This window comes from Mya arenaria, chromosome 2 (genome assembly GCF_026914265.1).
Source record: "Mya arenaria isolate MELC-2E11 chromosome 2, ASM2691426v1".
Classification (NCBI taxonomy): Eukaryota; Metazoa; Mollusca; class Bivalvia; order Myida; family Myidae; genus Mya; species Mya arenaria.
The window spans coordinates 36694956-36713795 of record NC_069123.1 but is presented as its reverse complement, the minus strand read 5'-3'; the positions used below and the strand labels follow the sequence as shown (position 1 = coordinate 36713795).

The 18840-nt window shown below is 36.4% G+C and overlaps 2 protein-coding genes across 7 annotated transcripts in view; one reads left to right on the top strand and one right to left on the bottom strand.

The window, feature by feature from the left end:
* The window catches only part of LOC128208804 (protein phosphatase 3 catalytic subunit alpha-like), a 49384-nt gene extending 42156 nt beyond the window's left edge, over window positions 1–7228 (top strand). For 3 of the 5 annotated variants that reach the window (XM_052912439.1, XM_052912424.1, XM_052912432.1), the window contains one exon: window positions 141–7228. In XM_052912439.1, coding sequence (XP_052768399.1) covers window positions 141–262 — 122 coding nt within the window. In that variant the 3' untranslated portion in view covers window positions 263–7228. The remainder of the gene's footprint in view (window positions 1–140) is intronic. The other 2 variants (XR_008256898.1, XR_008256897.1) reach the window with 1 other exon arrangement.
* A 3934-nt stretch (window positions 7229–11162) lies between these two features.
* Window positions 11163–17340, bottom strand: LOC128219011 (phenazine biosynthesis-like domain-containing protein 1). 2 transcript variants are annotated; one of them, XM_052926825.1, is made up of 8 exons: window positions 17216–17340; window positions 16089–16188; window positions 15527–15625; window positions 14537–14670; window positions 13450–13604; window positions 12191–12363; window positions 11915–11977; window positions 11163–11411 (listed from the first exon to the last, which is right to left on the bottom strand). In XM_052926825.1, the coding sequence occupies exons 1-8, from the start codon at window positions 17309–17311 to the stop codon at window positions 11296–11298; spliced, it is 936 nt and encodes a 311-aa protein (XP_052782785.1). In that variant the 5' UTR covers window positions 17312–17340; the 3' UTR covers window positions 11163–11295. The 2 variants fall into 2 exon arrangements, with proteins under 2 accessions (XP_052782785.1, XP_052782792.1); XM_052926832.1 differs by having other exon boundaries at window positions 13450–13538.
* Between the last annotated feature and the right edge of the window lie 1500 nt (window positions 17341–18840).

Genomic DNA, 18840 nt, shown 5'->3' with positions numbered 1-18840 from the left:
AATTTCTTACTACTATATCGATTGTAAAAAAGGTTACGAAGTTGTTTCAAAATTATTTTTTTTTAAAAATGTGTGAGCCATATTGTGTGCAGATGATTGAATGGTGAATAGGTTAACTTACCTGTTGTGGTGTTTTTCAGCACTGGGTGGTTTTGACCCTTCGCACAAGATCAGTGGGTTTGATGAGGCGAAATCCCTGGACAAGGCTAACGAACGGATGCCACCGCGCAAGGAGAATCCAATGAACAACTCGAAAAGCTAGGAGATTCCCCCGTCTCCCCCTAGCTCTAGTGAACAACGCATTAACTGTTTATGAAACTATCAAGCTATGACAAGAGGAAGTGTGAATGGTTTTAAGGGTTTAAGGATTATTACTCAATATGCAGAGCAGAAAATGACAGTTTGACTTCTGGACAGGGTTTTAGTTTGCCTTGCCATGGAAGCGGTTCATTTTTGCCAAACTGCAATGGATGATTTTGTTGGCAACATGTAAGCCCGAGGCTTAAACCTCTCAGGTGTGAGCCAGTAGGGTACCCTGTCGGTCAGTGGGGATAAGTGTTCATTAATTCTGCGGACCTTAGAGCTACAAGCCTGTTTACTACTGTCTTAGAGAGTGAATTTGTGGAGTTTTTATTGGTTTATACGGTGTATTTTCACGAATTCTACGCTTTGCAATGCAATACCTGATGGTCAGTAACGTCTGCATTGCGTGGCATGGTTCGTTGTTTTGAAAATTGTGTACTTTAAAAAATGATCTTGGGGTTGGCTCTCTAGTCAATGTTGATATTTTTCTACTTTGTTATTGTTGGGTTGGTTTATTGTATTCTGTTATGAAAGCAGGGGCATAGCCAAGGAGAAGAAAAATAGGTGAGGATGGATGATGGACAAATGTGTACTGAGGGGTGTGACAATGGCCATCAACATTCGACAGAAATCACAGCTTCTTACGGTGACTTCAATACTGCTTTCAACTTATAGCAGAAATTCTTTCTCACTGTTGTTAAGTGTTAATTGATTTTTGACAAGTTTAAAGATTGTTACCAACTACTTCAATATATTCTAGAGTTAGAAAACATGTACAAGGTTATATTGTTTTTCCAGCAGAACTTTGTTGTAGTTTATTTTTCCATTTTATGAGACTTAGATTGATGTTGTGATTTCCCAGTTTATGCTCATGGTTTTAACTATTGTGATGGAGAATTTTCTTCCTCTTCTACTTCAAGGCCAGCATTTCTGTCTGATTTTGAGGGAACGAAATAATAGAAAATAATCTTAATGATAAATAGAATTTGAATAACTTCCTGCAGCATTTGTTACAGTGATTTTTTTTATTGATTTTTTTTACTGTTGAATATCGCAAAAGAAATGTCCATTAACCCACACAAAAAAGATGTATCATTTCTCCAAAATAAAATCAATAAAATCTGACAGATGCACATCCGGGGGCAGGGTGATGGGGAACAAGTGATTATTCATTCAGCAAATGCAGAAAAAGAAATGATTTGTTGACTAAGCTCTTATCTTCCCAAATTAAGGAGTTCCCATGCTCATTTCCCCCAGTTGAAAAGGCAAAGCCAGTAAAACCATTTCCAAAAAAAGTTTCACTGTGTGAAGACATTGCACAATACAACTGCTATGCTTCAAATTCAGTAATGTTGAGAAATTGTTTCCCTGTGGAATCCCATCACTTAAACAGTTTTCTAAAGAAGCAAGTGTGAATGCTGGCTGGATGGTTTTCCCTGTGGATGACATTAATAGTTCTCTAAGCCCAAAGACAGCCATTTTTCTGTTGATTTTACTGCAGCATTATGTGTAAAATAATGCCTGAAGTAGACTCAGATATTGTTACTTTTCTTCATATGTTTAACCCATGTAACTTTCAAAATGATGATCGTTATGATTGTAAATACATACAGTTCTCTTTATTGAAACGGGAGTTCATCCATGGCCATTATGCAAGATCATTGACTTAACACATTGTCATTGATTAAAGCAGGCCGGAGACATTGTGCCGATTGCTCAGAACTAACAACATTGTGAACAAGATAATTGTTAACTTTAAAACCTGAACTATTTTATAACACACTCATATAATTAGATAAAACACATTAAGTGGAAAGAGGTATAGCGATAATTTTCAGAAATACTGCAGATCCCAAATTTGTCGATATAAGTTCCAGAGAAGAATGTTACGGTAACAATAAGATTTGAAAGTTAACAATGATGATGTTCACAATGTTTTAAACTTTAACAAAGTTCTGAACAATTGGCCCAATGACAATCCAGGTTTGCTGTAATAAAAAACATACATTTCTGGAGGTCGAATCTGAGGGAACCATGGTTCTCTTTAATTTTTATTTTTTTCGATACTAGACTTAAATCTTCCGTGGCTGATAACAAATCATGAATGAATTTCAACCTTATGGCCTTCTTCAAGAATATTTGGAGCAATTTACAGTTGTAATATTGCACTAAGAATATTAGTTCCTATGTTGCACCTAGTGTTCTTGATGAATCAACCATCAGGTGTTCAATACTGCTAATGAAAGAATTTCATGTCTATGCACTATAGAACTAAATTAAACTAGGAAAATTGAATATGATGAATCTTCGAACATTTTTTTGTAACTCCTATTTTTTAAGCCAGATTGGTTCTGATCTCTTGACGCATATCATATGGCTGAGGAATTTTGATTAAGCACTTAATTGTTTGAAAGTGATTCAAGATTGAACATTTAATTGAATTGGTATTTCAGTTTTCAAATGTGGAATCAGTAACGTGTCATAGACCTGTAATTCAGTATCTAAAGGGAAAACCGGTACATAGTTGCATTTGTGTATAAGGCCTAAAAAAAAAATTTGTTTGGTTAGGGTTACATCCTTTTCAAAAATAGGTAGGGTAGGTAGGCTTTTTATTTATTTTTTTTATTAGGTTTTATATAAGAATATAATTTTCATCATTGGAGAATGGTGTTAAAGCTATCTTCTGTACAAGCATTTAAGGTTTAAACTTAATATTAAAAAGCAATTAAAAAAAAAAACGAAATTTTTTTATTTATTTTTTTTTAGTTTTTTTTTTTTTTTAGTTTTTCATTTTTTTTTTCAAACTGACTATAAAAACAGTAGGGTCGGCGCCTATTCCGTAGGTAGGGTCGGGTAACCCGAACCAAATGTATTTTTTTTTTTAGGCCTAAGGTAAATTTTATTGAATGGTTGGATTATTGAATGAACAAATAATGACCACAGCAGATTACTAATTGTGGAGCTCACCGTATTCTTTTATATTTTTTCTGTGATAAGTGTTTTTCTTAAACAATGTAAACCAAAAAAATACGAACATGTACTACCATTGTAACATTGCTGCATAGTTCTGAATTTCTTTCATTTTATTGAATGATTTAAAAAAAATTCAGAAGTGCAAGGATTGAATAGATATGTATTGCTTATGAACAAAAACATTGCTAAATCTCACTTTACATACTTCTTGAAAAGTGCCAGGATTGACAGTTTGTGTTGAATATGGCGTTTAGTTTGGTTGCGAAGCAACTTCAATGCCTAAAGAGACTGTTTAAAATGCATAAATTTATTTTATTTACAGCTTCTGTGCTCCATTGTGTCCTTGTCTCTTTAACTGTTGTATGTAACATTTAATTGTAGCTTCTATCTTTTTGTTATGTTTTTGAATATACTGTCATCGAAATTAGTCTTTTTTGATGAACAAGCCCGATTTCTTATACTTTTGTTTGACATTAATTTTTTAGCAAGCCCTGCTATATAAAATCCAGAATTTGAGCTAGCCCGTAAAGCATTTTATCAGTGCAGGGCTTGGGCTCTTGTGCTAATTTTGATCACTGATATTATCTGTAGTATTTTACCAATGATTTCAACATCATACTTCTAAGCTTCTACATATTTTAATTTCACTTGAAGCCTAGAACGTTTCACAAAATGATACATGTACACATTTTTCTTTGATTAATTGTTATCGTCAGAACATTGTTTTCCTGAACTACACATGAATGATAGTTATAATTTCGCATAAACTACATAAGATTGAAGACCGATACAAATCCCTTACTTTGCAGGTAACGGGAACAAAAAGCATGCCACACCTTATATGTAAGGGCTATTGGCACTATGTCAAGTGTATTTTAAATGAGAAAAACTTACTTGCACACAAGTTAATAAATGTTATGTCAAATGTTATTAAAACACATGTAAATAAGATAAAGAAATTTAAACTTTATCTGAAAAATTCTTGAAACCTTTTTTTAAAACATGTGCATGATTAAGATTGTCTTCAGAATTAAATGATTTTTGGGGAAAGATAACATTCTGACATGTTCTGACTTCATGTTTATGTGTTACTCTTATATAAATGACATTATTTTCTATTAGAGTTTTGATATAAAGCTATGTGCAATACACTGTTTCTGTTAGCTATTTACGTGTATAGGCCTCGTGGAGCGGCCTGTAAGCTATATGCATGTACAGTCCTGTAAGCTATATATGTGAACAGGCCTTGTAAGCTATATACGTTTACAGACCTGTAAGCTACATAGACTTGTAAGCTATTTTCATTTGCTAACCTGTAAGCTACATACATGAACAGGCCTTGTAAGTTACACAGACCTGTAAGCTATATATATATATATATATATATATATACATGTACTTACCTGTAAGCTACATATGTGAACAGGCCTTGTAAGCTACACAGACCTGTAAGCTATATACATGTACTTACATGTAAGCTATATAAGTGAACAGGGCTTGTAAGCTATATATGTGTACAGACCTGTAAGCTATATACATGTACAGGCCTTTTGCAGATACTGTCTGTTGCTGCATTTTATACTAGGGCTGCGTAATTATGCCTTCATCTACAGCTCCAAAGCTCTGAAATCATGAATCAAGTTATCCTAATATGGAGTCTTAGTTGCGATTTCGGTGAAGAATCTGGCTAAACACAGTATCTGCCAAGGAGTATACATGTATAGGTTGCCACTTGTTAACAGCTACATCACTGACTGTGCAACGTGGAGAAAGTGGCTTAGACCTGAATATGACTGGTTACATACCTACAAGCAGGTTTAGCCATACGTTTAAGTGTTAATTATTGTGTTACAGTCAGTCAGGATGATAGTTGTAATTTCTTTTGTGATTTTTTTCTTGTACTTTGTTTATTATTTCATGTTTATTAATTGTAAATGAACTTCCTTTATTAAATAGATATTTATATGTTGGTTTTTATTATAAAACAATGATCCCCAGGGCTAAACTGATATATTTGTTTGTTACACATGGATATTTATATTTAATGTTGGATTTAATGTTAAATGTTTGTGTTTTCCAAGTTTCTTTGAATTTATTGAGTGCATGTATAATGGCTTTGTGTGAACCTTAGTATATAATAAAGAAATTCCTCAGCTTCTCATAAATGGAGAATGTTTATGGCTATGATACAAAATTTGCAAATTTACTTGAACCCTCTACAAAAAGATTATATTTATGAGGTTTGCAACAGAATGGCCATGCGTCCATGCCTCATATATGAATAGTTTAATCAAGAAACATTCCACACATGATGTAACTATTAATATATATGTCTATATTATCCGCAATATTGACCTTTATCTGTTTTAGCAAATGGTGAATAATCTATTTTTTAAAACAATTCCAACCTTGACGCAAGCAAGAAAATGACTATAGTACATTAAGACAATGGAGTGCATCTTTTTAGTAATACAATTTTGTCTTAATTTAAGATGTTTAATAATTTATCTAAAACCATCATTTCGAGCTGAGATAAATTTGTAAAATTACAATTAAAAGGAGTAATGTAAAATTTGGTTTGCTTGCAAATTAAGAGGCTTAACTATATACTTCAACAGTAAAAACATGGAAGCTTTGAAAGCTAGTAGATTGCCTTGATGTTGACACAATGTGAAATCTAAAGTATATTTAATGTACTTTCTTGAAAAAAATAGCACAGGGAAATACTAACTTTGTATATCAAGTAGAGTGTTGGAAATTCAATAATTAATAAAACTGTTTATTTATTTTTTTAAATTGTTTGTAGGCCTTTTATTTGCCAGAAACATGAAAATTAACAACGGATGAAGCATTTCATCATCAATCCAGAAATCAAGGTTGTGAGCTTTCTATTTCAGATCGCTTCATTGTTGAAAAGTTTATTTGCTCGGCACTTGGCATTTAAGTAGTAAGAACTACCTTGAAATTGATAAAAATGGCTATTTCAATAACTTCAACAAGGTTCTAAGCCCCTTAACCCTGCTCTGAGATTGAATCTCTCATACTAGAACCCGATTTTCTGGATCGGGAATTTCTGTCTATTATCATCCCTGTATGCTTAAAAAGGAATAATTTTTAAAACTCCAGAAAAAAGGATATGCTTTGCTGTCACTTAGGGCTTCTTAGAAATGAAATCATGATAAGTTAGTAGATGAGATTTCTTTTCATATTGTGTTATTTTTAATGAGAATTTGAGAATTTTAACATTTATACTGCTGATGACATTATCTGTCAAAGGTAAAGTAGAGAATGGCCACAAATGCTTGACTAGTATTAGATTCTGCGCTCTATTATGTAAGGATTGTCTTGTATGCTTTAACACTAATTTTATCAAGCATTTATTTACTTACTAAGTATATATATTTTTATAAAATCTGCAATAATGCACCCACTTTATTCAGCCTTGTAATTGTATAATGCAAAACGTTTCTATGTAAAATACTTAATTTTCGCGGTTTGTCTGTCATGTATTTTTGCTCTACATGGCCCTCTGTGGATCTAGGACCCGGAGTGGCTCTGTGTATCTAGGACCCTTAGTGACTTTATGGATCTAGAACCGCGAGTGGCTGTGTGGATCTAGGACCCTAAGTAGCTCTGTGTATCTAGGACCCTCAGTGGATCTAGGACCCATAGTTGCTCTGTGGATCTAGGACCAAGAGAGGCTCTGTGGATATCGGACCCAGAGATCTTCTGTGTGTCTTGGACCTGGAACTAGAACCGCGAGAGACTCTGTGGATCTAGGACCCTGAGGGGCTCCAGGAAACTAGTACCTTGAGCGATCTGGCAACTGAATACAGCAGACTCCGCATCTTTCCATACATGTTAATGTGAACTGTGAACCCCTGTTGTAAAATCATGCATGTCCTATTCATAAATTTTCCGTGTTGAATTAAATCTTATACTTTTTTCTTCAGTCGTGTCCTGTTTTTTCTTCAGTCATGTCCTGTTTTTTTGTGAACCCATTATATAGTGCTCGGGTGATCCTTATTAACAAAAAACATCGCCGAGTCTGTTCTCATCCATCTTAGCCAAATGAAACTTGGATTAAATATGTGTCTTTAAGACTATTAAGACACTGTATTGAATTAACAATGTATCTGGGTGCCTATTATAAAATAAATGTAGGCCATTGCAAGGCTGTCAAATATTAACATTTGATCACATTGAACAGGTCACGTGTTCTGAACTAACTCGTGTCTATGAGATGTACGCCAATGTCGATTTAGTATCATACGAGGCAAAAAGTAGGTCATGTGTGGAATTTCTATCCTGTCATGAAACTTGATCAGCATGTTGATCTATGAAATAGATACATATTCGATTATTGTCCAAAAAGACTCGTACAAAAGACCCCATTTGAAGCCACTTTTCACAACATTTGGCCAGAATCTAGGTTGGCGTTAAAAAAAACCCTGCATTTCCGTCGTCATTTACGCTAGGTTTACGTGTCACGCCGATGTGGGTCCAATTTGAATGAAACTTGCGCAATATTTGAGCGAGTTCAATACCGCAATTGTTCCCCCCCCCCCCCCCCAATCACAGGCTGGCACCTGTTGATAAAGTGTATGCATTGCTCTCTAAATTCAAAGACAAGGACCCTCGATGGTTAAGAGAGATGGCTACGGATGATGAAACATTGTTCTGTTTTTTAGGCCGCCAGCTAAAAAAACAACACAAAATGTGGGCGGGTGGGTGGAAGATTTTGTGGTCTCTCGACGATAATAAATAATTAAATTGAGTTACCTAACTTGTGTCCTTTCAGCCAAAGGCCAGAAGAGCTTGTGCGATGGTAATGTGTACGTAGTATGTTAGTCCGTGCGTCTGTAAACAATTTGTTGTTAACGCGATACAGTCTTCAATTTTGATTGTATCTCGATGAAACTTGTACAGTATTTAGATATCAATTAGAGCTTGGTTCCTTTCGAAAACCAGCCATATCCGCCCATGCATGCCTAGATTATGGGCCTTGAAAGTTTTAAAGCAATGCTTTTTTAGTTAACTTATTTTTAACCATGCAGGTCTGCATGAGCGAATTCCTTTTTTAGCCAAGTTTACATGTACATGTTAATTCAAGCCTATGATTAAGGGACACAATTTGCTTTTTGGTACTGCAGTTGATTTTGTGAATTACTCTGCCTTGTTCTTGTTGAAAGCCCAAAGGCCATTTTATTTGAGCTCCAAGTGTCTGTAGTTTGCGCCTTCATCTCAACAAAACTTAAATTGGGAAAGGTTTGAAAAAATCCTTTTGTGTGTTTGTGCATCCATCTCAGCATAATTGCTTGTGAATGTTTGTTCAAATTGATCAATGTTGTCCTCGGATGCCCTTGACTTTGACCTTTTGACCAACCTTTTTTAAAAAATTTAAAAGTACAGAAATTTTTACCGTGTGTACAGTTTTGAAAGCATTTTTTTGTCAGATGAATTTTACTTTGCACATACTAAAATAGTTCATGCAACTAATCTGCTTAAAATACTTTCTGGGCTCAGATGTTGAACGTGCAACGTTTTCAGGTAACCCAAACACAAAATGTGAACAATATGTCTATTGCTTTTTACCCATACATATATACATGCTCTGGATTAAAAATGACCACAACAGCCATGCCAGTAGAGCATAGGCCCTTTTGGGCCTCTTGTTATTGTATTATTCTGACATCAATATTAAAACTTATAATGACAATTACTTGCCGACTGTATTTTAAAATTGGTATGTGTTATTAATAATAACACATACAGCTTTAAAAAAAACAATCGGCAAGTAATTGAATTTCAACTTAAGACGTACATTCTAATAAGTAATAACCGTTACTCAGCTCCACGCATTACCAATATATAAGGGAGGGAAGCGAGTACAGTCCAATTTTTTTACTATCCAGCATTGACCTTCCCTACACAAGGTACAAACCGGTCGAGACTGTAATTAAAGTGGGAAATAATTTATTTATGAAAACACTCCTATGCACAAGGTAGAAAAACAGCTGTCTATGTGTTTATCATATATTGCTCTCACTGGGCCATTTGTGACCACTGTGTTTAAGAATGAACAGGCTGTGCTTAAAACACTGTTAGATTTAAAGCAAAAGTATTCTTATTATTTTCATTAAGAAGCATACTGATAACCATATTCCTGTATAAATACTATGCGCAATATAAGAAATCTGGCGTGTGAAACTACTATACATATTGGTCGAATCATAGAAACCATTATTAACACCATACCTCAGTTCTACCCAAATCTGAATGACTTGGTCAGAATGTCTTTTCTCAATATATTTTTGAACATGTGGGGGTATAGAACAGGCCTACCAACCCCATCCCCAACCCCCGACCTCCCCGTTGAAAACAGAGCTCAATACATTGTAGATGTAGGTTTATTCATGATCACACGTCCGGCAAGAAGCCGTCAAAATCATTATTTTGCACTTTATTCAATTCAATTGTTAATGTTACTGCTACAGTGTATGAAATAAATTATAAGACCGCGAGGCCGTTAACTTCACGCCACTATGTCGCAAACTTCACGCCGACCGACTGCCAATTTCACGATGCTATATGCCGCTTGTAAACATCACTGGGCGTATCTAGATGAATTAATATATTCATAAAACGTAATTTAAATATTGTCAGCATTATCGTTCTTTTCTTGATTGCATTGGTTTTAGGAAGAAGCAATATGTTGTTGTTTTTATCACAAGTCAACATATCATAGGAATAGTGTTTACGTCAAGATTTACAAAACCCAATTTTCTAAAAATATCTCTGTTTAGTACTGAGGCATATAATGGAAAACATGAACTAAACATTTCATATTATATCAGGAATAGATCTGTATTTACATGTTATATCGTTTTATTTATCCCGAGGTAAGGTTTGGAGATTGAATACTTGACATATATTTTTTTAACCTATTAACTCGAACCATGAAATCAGAAAAACGACGTCAGACATTTGCGTGACGTTCGTAGTGTGTATGCAATGATTGTTCAGTGAAAATGCTTACAACTTCTCAATTTAGCCCTTTTTGCTCTTTAAATAAAGTGGACAGCTAATTTAATCAAAGCACTAAAAGTACTGAGAGACTGGGAGGGAAATGACGTCAATACTGAATATGTGTTAGAACTGTTGATGTTGGTTATGTGCAAGACGTGTGGTTTTAATTGAAAAATTGTGTGATCTAGTGTATTATATCGTTACAAAATGTGTTGTTAAGACGATCGGTCTGTGATTTCTGCAAACAACGGCAATTAGTGATATTCACTAACAATCTGTGAATGGATGTTGCAACTAGTAAACTGTGAATGATGCACGATATGAAAGCAGTTATGTAGTATGGAAGAAGTTGTTGCAACATGTATTGCCCTACAAATAATGGATACATCATCCAATCGTACAAACTTGCATCCATGCTGTCCATCGTTATGCACTCGTCCGTCTTCATAGCACAGATTACTAGTGCATAATACACGTATCTCGCCAGCACCTCTTGTCGTCATTAATATCACTTTCGACAACCACTTTACTATTCCCCCAGTCTTTAAGCACTTTCGGTGTTTTAATTTCTGATGAACGATTATGTAGATAGCAAGGAATCGGCACTGACGACATGTCATTTTCTACAACATTTTGATGCGATTTATCGCTTATTGTATATCAAGTGCCTTTATATTCACACTAAAGAATAAAATGTATATTCCATAACAACTCAATAACCAAGATGTAAAGAATGATGTATCCATTAGATTTCGCTCATATTCCGACGCAAAACTACCAATTTGTCACGGAGATTGCATTATCGAATTCAACTCCAGGCATTTGCGATCTAGCTGGTTATCGAACACAAAACACTGAATAGTTTACTGGTTTATTTAGGAAAAATATAATTAATTTTATGAATGGCGCATCAACAGGAACGGTGGATAATTGACATACATACACACATAAAAAATAAACGATTGTGCAGACTCCGCCTGTTTTGGTATCTTAGGTAACGTTGAGAAGATGCCCGCGCATGACGACACAGGCACTTCCGGTTAGTTCAACCCTGTCCCCTACAATGGCCACGCCAAGATCCCCACCCCTCGGGGAGCACTGTCGAGCTGCAATAAACGCCACTGGGTTAATTAGAATGGATGTTGAAATTAATTGATTTTGATGATAGATAACTTCCACTCGCGGATCCAGCCCCCACTACCGTCAAGTCCAAGATCCGCACCTGTTTTCGTAAGTACGAGGCGATGTAAAAACAAAACGGAGTAAGTTTTCAAATGGTGTATTTGATGGAAACTGTATGAGCTATTCTGCTTACTGACGAAGTCACAAGTTATTCATGGCAGTCGTGACGACATAGACTATGTCATAGGTATAATGACGTCAAATGTGTGCTCGTTTAACTGGATGTTGTATATATGTTCGTTTCGTCAGTCATACGAAGAACACATGGTGAAATATATCTGTGCACACCTAGAAGGATGTTATATATGTCTACTCATTCCTTTATATTTAACAACACAGTATATTGGTGGATAACTTGAAAGAAAACGAATGTTTGTAACTTGTGTTCCAAATATTTTTAAACATTTTTATGAATACCAGTTGTTACCTTTGAATGAGGACTTGCCCAGTTGCCCCCGCCAGTAGTCAGCCAGAACCGTGTGGGCGGACCCTGGAAACAGCATCACGACACGTGACAGATGTTCAATAAGCTAAGACAAAGGTGCTACCAAGTGTAAACAGAAGACGATAAAACAGTGTCAAAACTAGCCTCAGTATAAATGCGGTATTTGAGAATTTAAAAAATGAGAGTTAGACACAAATCACAAATGAGTTGTAAAAGAGCGCTGTTTGAGGGCATAAAGACTTAGAGGTAAACCGTTACCTGTGACAGGATCTTCCGGAATCCCGTTCCAAGGCGCGAAATACCGCGAAAGGAAGTCGTAGTCAGCTGCTTCCGGTGTACCCTTCAATGTCACTATCACTCCTTTGACGTCACCGCTGACGTCACTGGCTTGGAGTGATCGGGTGTCCGGGGACAATGATTCCAGATAATCCCTGCCGATAAAAGTAGTGTATATATAATAAATAAGGTGAGTATTCACGGCACACGTCTTCCCGAGTCCGTGTTTTTAGTAAATCCCCCGTTAGCATGTTAATACAAACAAACGATCCATTATCATCTTTGATCGCTCATCTGCATTGTTTACGTTCAGTATCTCATAAAGACAATCACTTTGAACAAACGAGGTGGAGAAACACTCGTCAAGATTTATTTGTCAAATACTTCAGCTTAAGATGTGCCACGGTTTAATTCAGAGAATCAAGAAGACTCCTTAATTATATTCATATAGCAGAAGAAACACGAGAATGAAGAAAAGGAAACGGAAGAGCAGAACGGAAAAGCAGAAAAGGGAGAAAGAAGAAGAAGAAGTATGAAAGGGGGACAAATGCGGAGAAAAGATTGAGATGTGACAGGCGAAGAGGAAAATAGCAATGAAAGTAGCGGGTAGGAAGAAAGATGGGAAGGAGAAAAATAGGGAAGCTAAAAGGCGGACAGAAAGAGAGATGGGGAAAATGAGAAAGAGGGTGGGAAGAGGGGGAGGGCGGGGATAAGGGGAAGGAATGGTAAAGGAAAGTGAAAATGAGATTTATGAGCAGGGGAAGTAGGAGGGGAGAATATGGATGAAGAGGAGGCGGGGGAGAGAATGATGGCGAGGAATATGGCGACATGGATAGGGAAGAAGGGAAAGGTTATAACTATGGAAACTCGAGAAGGGGATGGAAATATGCGGAAGAGGATAAAAGGGGGTACGAAAAAGGGAAGGAGGAAACATGGGAGGGGGGGGGGTTGCGCGGAGAAGGAGGCCGAGGAATAATCAGTGGCGGAAAAAGTTGATGAAACTGATGGTAAGGGAGAGGTGTGGGGGGGATAAAAAGGATGGAGGTGGAGAGAGGAAGTTGTGAAACAGAAAAAGTTCAATTGCAGAAGAGAGAGTGGGGTGGAAGATGAGGAGGTTGAGGAGGAAGGAAGGAATAAAGAAGAAGAGGGTGAGGAGGTAGAAAATAATGAGGTGTAGGATGATTATGATGACGTAAACAACGACGAAGCTGTTGATGCAGATGCTTCCTAATGATGATTACCTTGACAGATTGTCTTGTAGGCGCAGCACAAGTTTCTTGGTGGCGGGAGAATACTGAACATCCTGGACGTGTGAGGGCTCGCATATTTCCTGCGAAAACACCAAATACCGAGGACACCACACACTCTTTGTTATTACGCTTGCTCCACTTAATAGCTTTGGAACGAGTTGTAACCATATATGTACATGTATAATGAAAAGTCTGGATACCAAGGACGTTTGCTCCACTTAATAGCTTTGGAACGAGTTGTAACCATATATGTACATGTATAATGAAAAGTCTGGATACCAAGGACGTTTCAATTTGCATATACATGTTGCATGAAACTTAGTGTTTTGAATAACCAATTTAAAGAAACGATCACTAGCATGAACAAGATCGATTTCCTCCTTAATCCGACTAAAGATCCGGCAGAAACATTGATATTTAAAAAGTATTTGTTGTTATGACTTTGACCGTGAAGCGACGTTTGCGGTGGCTTTATTATATGTACTGGACATGGGTGCCAAATTATTTCAAAACCATTTACAATGTTATTGGTTATGTGCAGTGAAGACGTGAAATAAAAATGGACGAACAAAAAGGCATGGTTTAAATAAAACAAGTGTCAATAATAGTACATATAAGGTCGTCGTTATGGTACCTAAAACGATACTTTACCTTTTTAAGGCGCACATTCTAGATTGATGCCGATTTTCATGTTTAAATTATTTGACTTAAATGATAAAAAAACAAAAAAGGTTTATGATTTAGGTACAGAAAAAAAATATAAATAGTTTTAATTATGATTATTAGCTACGTGGCCACAAAATTCCAAGTTAAAAAGCGCCAAAATATCGCTATTTTCTTATCTAGACAATAATCATATCCTTTTTTTTTTTTGATCATTAAAGTTAAACATGACCATGCATTAAAATTAAAGTAAACAACATTGGCATCAACCTATACAGTGCGCCTTAAATGTCCTTCCGCATTAACTACTGGCACCCTTTTGAATTTTAATTTAGTCTGCATGATAGACTCGTGGGTTATACGGAATACATCGGAAACGTTAAAACTATTGTAACAATAAAGGACAATTTCTAACCTTGATGATGTTTGCGGCCCGCGTGAAAGGTTGCACGGGATTGAGCGGGAAATCGAGCGTGATGCCACTTCCGGTCCTCCGCGCAGACAGCGGACCGCTCGCGCTCTCGAACGTCAGTGTGGGATTCGTGTTCCCTATTGTATGGAATAAAAAAATAGCTCTTACAGAAACGGGGTATGTTACTTATAAATCGGTGCGACTTATTTGTGTTCAAAGCAAAGGTGCCGGCAGTATAAGCCTATGAGCTAGGAAACATGAACAAAATAGTTAACTTCTGTGGTTCAAAGCATGTAGATGACGGTTAAAAAACCTAAACATGAGCTCAGGGGTTATCTCCCCTCGGACGTGTTTCCCATAGATTTGTTAAATAACACTTGTACCCTCAGTTACTTGGTATTTGGACTGCATTTTTGGCCAGTCGAGCGATTGGTCCCGATTTTTGTCGTTTATTTTTACATATTAAATAAATATTTTACAATTTCATACAATGATAAAGAATGTATGAAATTTCAAAATATTTAATGTATAAAAATAAACGACCAAAAGTTGATTACTTGTTTATTATGTGTATCATAGAGTACTTAAACACATTTTTTTTATGATTCTCAGTCCAACAGATCACCCTTGGTGACCAATCGCTCGACTGGCCAAAAAATGCAGTCTAAATACCAAGTAACTGTGCTTGTACCGTGCCTTTCTGAAGCGACTAGTGCTTCAGATAAAATCCTCTTTTTTAAATAATTAAACCATTTAAGCATATTTGAAATCATAATTTTATACCACTTTGGGATAATACAGTTATCATGGTGTAAAATGAAAATTTACATCTGCTAATAATCTAGATTCAATCATTATAGGTGATTTGAAAGAGTTAATTTCATTTAAGTGAACAATGAATGGGGCATAGACTGGTACACAAGAGTAAAAATGATAAAAAAAAATACATCAATGTAAAAGTTGATTGAAAATTCCGAATGACTGTGAGTTGACCTTGACAAAAGAAGAGGACGGCTGCGGAGGCGAGTGTAGCGTGGCCGCATAGGGGCACCTCGTTGGTAGGCGTGAACCAGCGGATCCCGAACCGGCAACCTGAAACACACGGTGACACCACCAACACTAAGGGTATTAGGTAGGAAGCAGAAATAGCGACTGTCAAGTCAACTCGGCCCGAACAGCAAATTTCGGCCGGGTTCAATTCGGCCTACTCAAATTGGTACCGCCGGGCCCAACGTGACCTTAATTCATAGTAAAGATGACTTATAACCTGATAAAAAATCTTGATAAAGAGACTTTTTCGGAGTCGTGAACAAATGTTTTCGCTAGTTTAACATCATATACCACATCATATTAGCGGGTCGTGGCACAATACTACTCGGCAGAAATCCACTTATCAGACATCATTATCCGGGTAACCACCAAACAAACTCATATGCGCCCAGGCCGGGGACCGAACCCGGGGAAACAACGAGTGCCGCACCAACTACTGCGCTGGATGGGACTAAAATTAAATGGAAATCTCGGAAATACGATACAACGGCAGGAAAAATCTTACCTGTCTTGAAATCCCCGCCATCCGGAAGTGTCCGGATGTACACGGTTTCGGACAGGTTCATTTCGGACGCTATCGTCTGCTGTAGCACATCGGGGAGATCCTACAATTCAGTGGAAGGTGTATGGGGTGTACCAGATTTGGGTAGCTATTTTAACGCCATTTGAACCAGACAACATTATGTTAAATAGCATCCTTTTATACGGCCAAAAGGTATCGATCAATTTTGACAGTAGCAACGACATGCGAAGAAATAAACAACAAAAGAATACCTATACTCCCGTGAAGAATGGTACTCACTATTATAACAGTACAGAATCCTATTAGGGACATTGCGATCCCGCCGTATTAATTGCCCAAGACAAAAACGTGACACTTGTTTGTGACATGTTCGCATATTTTTCTGTCAAATTTGAAGTATTTGTATCATATTTAATAAAAATGTCCACCCCTGCCCCTCCCCCATTACAAAAAAAAACAACAACAAAAGTTTCGTTAAGGTTAAAATGGATTAAATAGACCTGAATGCACCAGACTGAAATGAGTCACACAAAATAATAAAAAAACAGCATTCAAGAGCGGTGGTAACCCCAATATACTCTGTTTTCGGTTATGAGGGAAGGGGTGCACCATTCAACAGTCAGCATGCCCTCTCTTACTTAAAATCATAGGTCCACCCCTGGTGCTGGTATGAAATATTGAATGAGTAGACGCTCTGACGTTACAGAATATTAACAGTACCATGGACACCTTTATCTCATTTGAAATCATCATATCTCTGGCTATAATCTCAACCCCTGTGTTCTTAATTCTTATGTCACCGTGTGCCACACAGGTATAACACGTAGACCGTCTAGTAGCAAAATACTGTTAAAGTATTGAAATTATTTAAGGTGTATTCACAAAATCGCAAAAATAAGTACATCAACAGTTGTTTTATGGTTAAAACTGACTCACTACGATTAAACCTTATGTGAGGACCCATTTGCCATTATACTGAAGCAAATCATTACTTATATTAACCTATAAACTATGAACAATTATGCAGTGTATTTTTACAGATTTCATACAAATGTAAAATGCTCAATGCTGAAAACGGGAACCTGCAAAATAATAAAGATACAACTTACCGTTGAGCCAGGTACCAAAACGACAGCAGCCGGGTTTCCGGTAAAAGGTTGGGCGGTAAACGCATCCACGGTGAAAATTGACAGCTCCGCCGCCATGTTGAATGTGACTTCTAGTAGTTACTTCCCTTTAATACAAAATTAAGGCCTAAAAATAAGTTGTTTAAACTTGACAGTTGACACTGTCTTAAACTTGAATGACTGTAGTGGCGGATCCAGGATTTGACGCTAGAGAGGGCGTAAACTATGTGCGCTTTGTTCAGATCCGAACATGTCTTGTCAGGGGGGGGGGGGGGGGGGGGGGTACTGTACTTGCACTGGAAAATTTTGACACTTTCTAGTCCGAAATGTTGCATTTTGGGCGTATTCTAATACTTTTATCTCCTATATTGAAATTAAAAGAAGACTTGCAACCAACCCCCCTGTACCTCGTATGGATTGATTGTTGTTATTTTGTTTAATTGCAAATTTATTTATTTTCTATAGTTCATTTTTTTATGGTCATAGGAACCCGGATTGATATACATATTTGATGATGTAATGCCTTTGAAATCGCCGCAACGAACAACGTAGGTTTCCATGCGCGTTCTTTCACATACATTTTTCATACAAAGTCACCTAATTTAACTTATGATTATCACTTTCGTTCTCGCCATTTTTTATATGTATACATATCTTTTACCAATATATATATATATAGTACAATAAATATGATCACCATTACTTAATAGCGGTGGGAAGACGGACCGAAAATACGCATAGTGATTGTTTTCAATGTGGTTGTTGTAGGGTCACCGTCGGTGATGATGATTTAATTGTTTTGATAGTCATAAGATGATTACTTTATTTTTCGACTGCTCAAAACTGTTTAACCTACAAGGCTTAGGTACTGAACTACCGGAGTCGAAAGGTTTAAACGTTTACCATCGTGCATAACTCTTGTTAGTATAATTGCAAATTCAACCAGACTAATTTCCCTTAGGCTAGGTATTATTTTAAATATCATTATAAAATAATTATCCTTTTTTTTCAATAATAATAATAATAATAATAATAAAAATAATAATAATAATAATAATAATAATAATAATAATAATAATAATAATAATAAAAATAACAACAATAACAACAATAATAAATATAATAATAATAATAATAATAATAATAATAATAATAATTTCACTAACGAATCCAGAGGGGGGGGCGCATCCAACGCCCCCCCCCCCCCCCCCCCATTAAATCTTCCAAGTTTAATTTGTAATTCAATATAGGAGAATAAAAATAATAAATACCGCCCAAAATGCACCATTTCGGATTAGAAATTGTTAAACATACTGTTTTGAGTGAGGGGCGCAAGTCAAAAGCTTACGCCCCAAAGTTATGCCCCCTAATGTCAAACCTGGATCGGCCCTTGATATCTGCTACTAACAATAACAATGAAAATAGTGCAAATCATTAGAATATTTATGTCAAGAAAAGTTGCGTTCATTTAACTCAAAACACACACAATTTGTAATTCGTTATCAATGATAATGTCTGGTGTAATGTCCAACCAAACACTTCTAAACGCGATATCTAGTACAACATAAGTGGGTTTGGGGAGGGGTTGAAGGGACACATAAATGTTG

Excerpts from the sequence above, each read along its gene's own strand:
- LOC128219011 (XM_052926825.1), bottom strand. The coding sequence starts at position 17,311 with ATGGCGGCGGAGCTGTCAATTTTCACCGTGGATGCGTTTACCGCCCAA. Across the intron at positions 16,189-17,215 it reads TTTTGGTACCTGGCTCAACG|GATCTCCCCGATGTGCTACA; the intron begins GTAAGTTGTATC and ends ACTGAATTGTAG. Across the intron at positions 14,671-15,526 it reads CGTCCTCTTCTTTTGTCAAG|GGAACACGAATCCCACACTG; the intron begins GTCAACTCACAG and ends TCCATACAATAG.